Source organism: Physeter macrocephalus, chromosome 10, assembly GCF_002837175.3.
Source record: "Physeter macrocephalus isolate SW-GA chromosome 10, ASM283717v5, whole genome shotgun sequence".
NCBI classification, from domain to species: Eukaryota; Metazoa; Chordata; class Mammalia; order Artiodactyla; family Physeteridae; genus Physeter; species Physeter macrocephalus.
In genome coordinates, this window is record NC_041223.1 from 42721730 (window position 1) to 42728581 (window position 6852).

Here is a 6852-nt window from a genome sequence, read left to right on the forward strand (position 1 = left end):
AAGAGAAATAACTGTAAATAGTGGACATTTATGCCTCCAATACACATTCCGAAATCCATCCTCATTATCGGTTTAGACAATTCAACTAACATCTTCCAGCTGGAATCAATGTAGGCATTTTTATTAAGAAATAAATTAGCTTTATAAAAGGTCCAGACATACCACTAAATTGTTTACAGTGGGAAAAAAAACTTTAAAATAAAAAATAAATTAGCTTCAGTGTCCATCAGTAGGGGTATGTTTAAGTAAATTAGAATATATCCATTCAATCAGATACTATGCACTCAATACTCGACAACAACGATGATGTACATTGATTGACATGGGAAATGTCTGTGAAAAATGTAATGTATATTTAAAACAACAGGTAGAATATGATTTTTTTTAAGTGCGATAAAGTAAATGTGTGTGCATGCCCACATATCCTAAGGGCACTGAAATGCTTTCTCATCAGTACTGCCTTTTGGTGGTGTTCTCTGACCTAATGATAGGATATCCCAGTTTGCCCAATAACTGGGCAGAAACTACATTCAACTTATTTTCAGTCTGTTGAAAGTGGTTTGGTTAGCAAGGGGGTCTTACCCAAAGGGCAGCTGGAAAACAGAATTTTAGCATCTTTGAACCTTAGGAGCAGGTTAGTTATGGAATTAGAGAGTACTTCTCATCATCTCAGTCTTTGTAGCCCCCAGCCTATCCTCCAATCCAAGATAGTCAAATACAAGGACAGCAGTATTGACTGTGAGAATAAACTAAAATAATAAATATTCAGTTTCAATTCTGTCTAAAATAAATACCTACAAAGTGGGACAAGATATGGATAATTTTAAAAAATTATTTGGGCCCTTGCTTAAAAAACTTAAGTATGAAAATTCTTTGGAGATATAAACCACATGCTGCTGTTCAGAAGCAGTAAGTATTGGATTATGAATTAATTCAGTCAAGTGGCTACCCTTTATTAGCCGGCTTTCCCTGATAGGATAGCCCTCAGGACACTAGTGCTCCCCAGTCAGAATTTCTGTGCATGAGCTACAGTAGAATCTTGACTAGTCTTAGAATGCCAGTCCCTGGAATTGTTAGTCCAAGTCTTAATGAGGTCTTAGACTACAAACTTGAAAGATTGGCACTGTGCAAGCCTTTGCAGGAAGGAAGCATTTGTAATAAGTGAAGCTGAAATTGCTTAATCTCAAAATCAGTTAGCTTTGGGAATACATTTAAACAAAACAATCATCATGAACTTTCCAATTATTTTTTTCTTAAGCTATGCTAAAATCCAAAAGGAATATTATTGGATTATCTGCTCTTTTGAATTAAATATCCCTGTGTGCCCCATCATTTGCAAACATAAGTAAAGCTTTACCATGCTATATAGAATGTGGGAAATTTTTTTCTTCCAAAACTTGTTAACTCCATAGCCGCAAGGAATAAGCTGTATTTTGGACTATGAACTTGAAAAGAGTTTGTTTACTGATCAGCTAATCAGAAATTATTCAGACAAGAATCCTCAAGAAATTTCTGTATTGGCCCATTTCCCATTACGCAGAGAAGAGCAAGCAGCAAGGAAGAGTAAATTGAAAGTCTATAGCTAATCAAGACTTCAGAACTATTTAATGTTTTGCTTACATATTCATCTGGCCATTTTTTAGAATTGTTTCAGTTCTGTAAATTCTTTATTTGTTGCATTTGATTATATTAAGTAAATAAATGTATTTGTTAATATTCCAAATTGTATCTGGGGAGTAACTATAGCATATAACTTCAGGTACCTAGATTTAACATTATTTTGAAGGCGTATACCATCAATCCAGAGCAATCCTCCAGCTACTTGATTCATTACAAGCTCTGGCAAAACAGCAGCTCTCCCACAGGATTCAAACGTGCGTAGAATAACATCATTAGTACTGTACTTCCTTCCTCTGGAGCTATTAACCATTCCCAAGAGAGAGAAGGGAAAATGCATAACACCCATTGCTGATCAGAGTTATGAGTTCAGTAAATAATTATACCTTCTTGCTTTTGAGTGCAGTAGAATGAGGAAGTATATTACGGCTGCTACTAAACCACATTCAAATTACAGTCTCTAGAGCAACAACACAGTAATCCACATTTTCAAAAGAATCATAGCAACTCAATTTTTTAAAAGACATGTTTCTAATTGCATTTGCCATAATCAGTTATTTTCTGCTGTGATGTTTTACTTTCAAAGAATTATTACCTTTGTAGAATAGTGAAATTTTAAATTAAAAGTTGAGACACATGTATTAAATAATACTCCAATTTAAAATGGAAGAACTGGAGATTGGAGGAAACTCAAATAAATGAAATTAGAATGATAGCAAAGTTTGAAGTTCTATTCCAGGATTCTTTGAACCAAACACTTGACAGCTCCCCAGTCATGTTAATTGCCTTTTTGTGTCTGTATATATTTCCATATGCTGAGTCATCATTTTGGCTTAAAATGCAGTCATTATAACAATCAATATTGGCAATATTTGGCTTAAAATATAGTCATTATAACAATATTGGCAATATTTAAATGTTCTTCCCTTTCATACCTGCCTTATGGAACATACAGTTTCTGAACACAAACTGTTATTTTATCTTTAAAATATTTTTCTAAAATATTATTAGTGCTTGTAAAATATAGATAGAGAACATGATTGCCTTTAAAATACTATGATAGCAGAACTAAAGTTAAAGACATTTAAAATCTCGTATTCTCTCAAATTAAATTCATTTTGAGCCAGAGGTCTAGAAAGCTTAGCCTTTGGTGTCTTGGGGATGCCCAGGGCACCCTGACTCCCAGACCAAGGGAGCAGAATCTTTCCTGACTCATTTCCCTTTATCACAAACTCACCATATTCATGTCAAATGCCCACTGTCCATATATATTATTTTAGAAATTACAGCCATATAAGGGGGGGGGATAGTTAGGGAGTTTGGGATTGACGTGTACACACTGCTGTATTTAAAATGGATAACCAACAAGAACCTACTGTATAGCACAGGGAACTCTGCTCAGTATTATGTAACAATCTAAATGGGAAAAGAATTTGAAAAACAATAGATGCATGTATATGTATAACTGAATCACTTTGCTGTATACCTGAAACTAACACAACATTGTTATTAATCAACTATACTGCAATATAAAATAAAAAGTTTAAAAAAATTAAAAAATAAAAATACCAAAAAAATTAGAGCCATATATATATATAGATTTTTCAGTAGACTCATAGAATTTAGAGACAAAAAAGATCTTAGAAATTGTTCTGTGAGTGACCAAAACTTGGTTCTGACTCGCTACACATTTGCTGTGCAAGTAGGCAGCCACTTCCCCGACACACAGGTATTTCAGCTGTGATGGCCCATGGCATGTGCCTCATGCTTTCCAGGCCAATCTCCATGTCTTTGCAGCTTTGCCTAAGAAAAGGCAAATGACCTTATTTAATATCTAGATATAATGATGCCCTATCTGATTTCTTGAAACCCTTCCCTGATTTACATTTAAGAGCCAGTGTAACCATTGATCTTATAATTTTACTGAAACATTAATTTTGTAGATCCAAAGAATGGCAACCAAAGCTATACTTTCATATAAACATATATGTATTCGAAATCCAGCTTCCTTTCTGTTCACATGACATATCCTTTGCTAGTGCTTTTAATGTTTTGCTCCCTATATAATTAGTGATACAGTGCTGTTTTCCTTCTGATATGAATGTGTGCAAAGACAAAGAGATTTTATATATATATATAAACCTGTTAAAATCTTTTTTTTTAACATATTGAAATTTTTTCAGTATGTCTCTGATTTTCTCTTGATTAACCACATTAATAGCAGAGAACAAATGCCTGCATACAAAAGTAACTTGAATTTTATTTAGTACATATACTGCTTAAGTTTCACATCTGAGTGTGCTGCCGCAGCCTCTAACACCCTTAATTTGAAAAGAACCAGTCCCTGAAGATCTGGAAACTGGGCTGGGCTCCTCAGCATGCCATCCTCTTCCTTCTCCAGGGTGAAGTCATCATTCCCTCTTGCCCTGATATTGTGGCTTTTATAGTTTCTCTGGAACATAGAAATTTGGAGTTTTGCTAAATAGGTTTATTGACTTTGGTCAGTGATAGAACGGTTGGAATAAAAAAATAACATGTCATGACAGCAAATTAGTGACCAATTACTGTATGCATTTGCCATATGTTAATAAAATTTGAAAGTAGCTGTTCATCCTATTTGGATGATTGGATATTCCTTTTATCTAAGCCAACGATGAAAATAAAAACTGACTCTCAGTCCCAGAAGTTAATAAATGTAAGGCATTTTCTAAAATAAATGAATATGTGGTTTTCAGATCTCTGTTTTTTATTTCTGTTTATTTTTTATTAGGTTTACTATAAATCCGTGTTTGGGAGCAAAATCTAGATTTTACTCCAAAAAGAAACAGGGAATAAGAGGGTGGCAGCCTACAGTGTCAGATACCAGATTGTCATCATTGGTTTCCTTTTCATCAGCATCCTCAGCATGCCTGTGGCAGAAGCAGTGACAGAACTGGAAGGGTTTACCCAGGGTTGTGAATGTGTAAAATGAAAAACAAAGGGGATAGGAAACCTAGGGGACACCAAGATCAGTATGTCAATGGGGCCAACTTAGAAAGAGAGGAAAGTGAGAAATCCACAAGCCTGCAAGGTTTGGCTTCAACTTAACCTTGCAGCCTTCTCTCCTGCCACCTTCCCTTCCCTTTACTCACCAGTCTCAGGAGCTACCTCAGGTTCGTGGCTAGCCCTTCTGCTGTGTGTCTCTCTGTGTCCAGATTCTCCTTCTCTCCATTCTTCCCTCACTACTTGTTATTTTTACCCTTCAAGAATCTACTCAGGACTCGCCTCGAAGAAGCCTTCCGTGATCCCTTCCATGTTGGATTGCATGTCCTGGCCCTAGGTGCTCAGAACACTTCACACATTTAACTTGACACTTACTGTATGTGATTGGAATTATTTACGCTTAGGTCTTTCTTTCCCATTACGCTATAAGGTCCTTAAGAGTGATTTATTCATTATAAGGATCCTTGTAACCCAGTGCCCTGCGTAGTCCCTGGCAAAGTGTAGGCATGCAGTAAATGTGAGTCTGAATGAAAACCAAAATGTGGGTTTTCAGCTTTCTGGAAGAGAATTTATTGGTCAGGAGAATCATTGACTTTATTCTTTATTTGAATTATCACCTGTGTTTGACATTTTAAGTAGCTCTCCAGAAATAAACTGTACCCAAGGGTATGACCATGTCTCAAGAGCCACTTTATGTGTATTTGTGTCAGTGTATGTTTAGGACTAACTCTTTTTAAAAAGCATTTCACTAAGATGAGCCACAAGGCAATAATTTTTAAGCTTATTCCTTTGACCTCTTTCAGATTTGAATTGCATAATTTTGTTGAAGTTCTTGAGCGAAGATTAAATAGGTCATGGAATACATGAGTGCCTTAGAAAATAGGTAAAATTGTGTGAAGGGAAACATAAGAAAGGAAGTCTAGTAAATGGGGAGGAAGTTTAAAGCAGGGTGGAATGAGTATATAACTAACGAATCTTTGAAATATATCTTATATCCAAGAAAAATGTTGTATATAATGTGAATGTCTATAAAAGTCCCTGGACTCTCAGTCTGAAACTAATTAAAATGTTGAAAGGCTTAATATGGGATATGGAGCATGATAGGGGTGTTTTGGTCTGATTTTGTTTTATATTCTACTTGGAATGGGTGTATATCTCTTTATGGCACCTGTACCTTCTAAAATATTTGTTCATCAGCAGCAAGCACATAACAACTTCTTTCTGACTTAAGTCAAAAGTAATTTTCAATTTGAAGATAGGCATCAAAGCCTGAAACCAGTAGCCAAAGGAAACAACACTGGATATTTTAAAATATACAGAGCAAACTATTAACTGAGGTGCCATTATTCAAAAGCTGTCTCTTTCACTTCTACTACTTAGAGCTGCAAAAAATGGAATCATTCTGACCCATAACTCTTCACTTTCTTCTCTTCTTTAGTGGGATTGGAAGGAATTGGCCCTGGGCCTCAGGAGGCAGCAGTATTTTGGCAGAATTTGGAACTCTGCATTTGGAGTTTATACACTTGAGCTACTTATCAGGAAACCCCATCTTTGCTGATAAGGTGAGATTCTCCAATATACCTTGCACTGCAAAAAAGTACTTGTTGGAAACAACATCCCTCTCTGGGGAGATTTAGTAATACGGAATGTGGAAAAGAACCACCCATTTTAATGTAGCCCTTTATGAAGTTTTGTTACATGCAGCATTTCATTTAACCAAACTGTAAACCATTCTTTTCACGGCACCATTCTAACTCAGTGCAAGAGAGCCTCGCTTACATGTCTGATTATCTACACCTCAAGCAAGTAACTTTACGTCTCTGAATTTTTTCCCTTGTCTAAAACTATAGTGTTTTGTGGACTGTGTGAACCATATACATGAAAGACTTTTTAAACTCAAAGTGTTTTACAAATGCAAAGTAGCAATTGAATCAGATTCTAATTTTCAAGAAACACACCCATCACCCCACCACTCTGCCCTTAGCTTTCACCCCACTTGTCAGCTCCCCTTTACAGCAGAATTCTTTGGAAGAGTTGTCTGTGTTTGTTATCTTCTCTTCTTGACTCCCACTCCCTTGAATGCTCTCCCGCAGGGCTTATCTCCCAGCAACACCAGTGAGGGCTGTGTTGCCAGATCCAGTGGTCATTCTCACCACTCCCTCCCCTCCCCCTCCCTCTTCCCCTCCCCCTCCCTCTTCCCCTCCCCCTCCCTCTTCCCCTCCCTCTTCCTCCCCATCTCCCTCTCCCTCTCCC

At 36.5% G+C, this 6852-nt stretch overlaps 1 protein-coding gene across 2 annotated transcripts in view; it reads left to right on the forward strand.

Annotated features, from left to right (window-relative positions):
- The window catches only part of MAN1A1 (mannosidase alpha class 1A member 1), a 173545-nt gene that overhangs the window by 131665 nt on the left and 35028 nt on the right, over positions 1–6852 (forward strand). For both annotated transcript variants that reach the window (XM_007113831.3, XM_055087528.1), the window contains one exon: positions 6038–6161. In XM_007113831.3, the coding sequence (XP_007113893.1) occupies positions 6038–6161 (124 nt within the window). The remainder of the gene's footprint in view (positions 1–6037; positions 6162–6852) is intronic.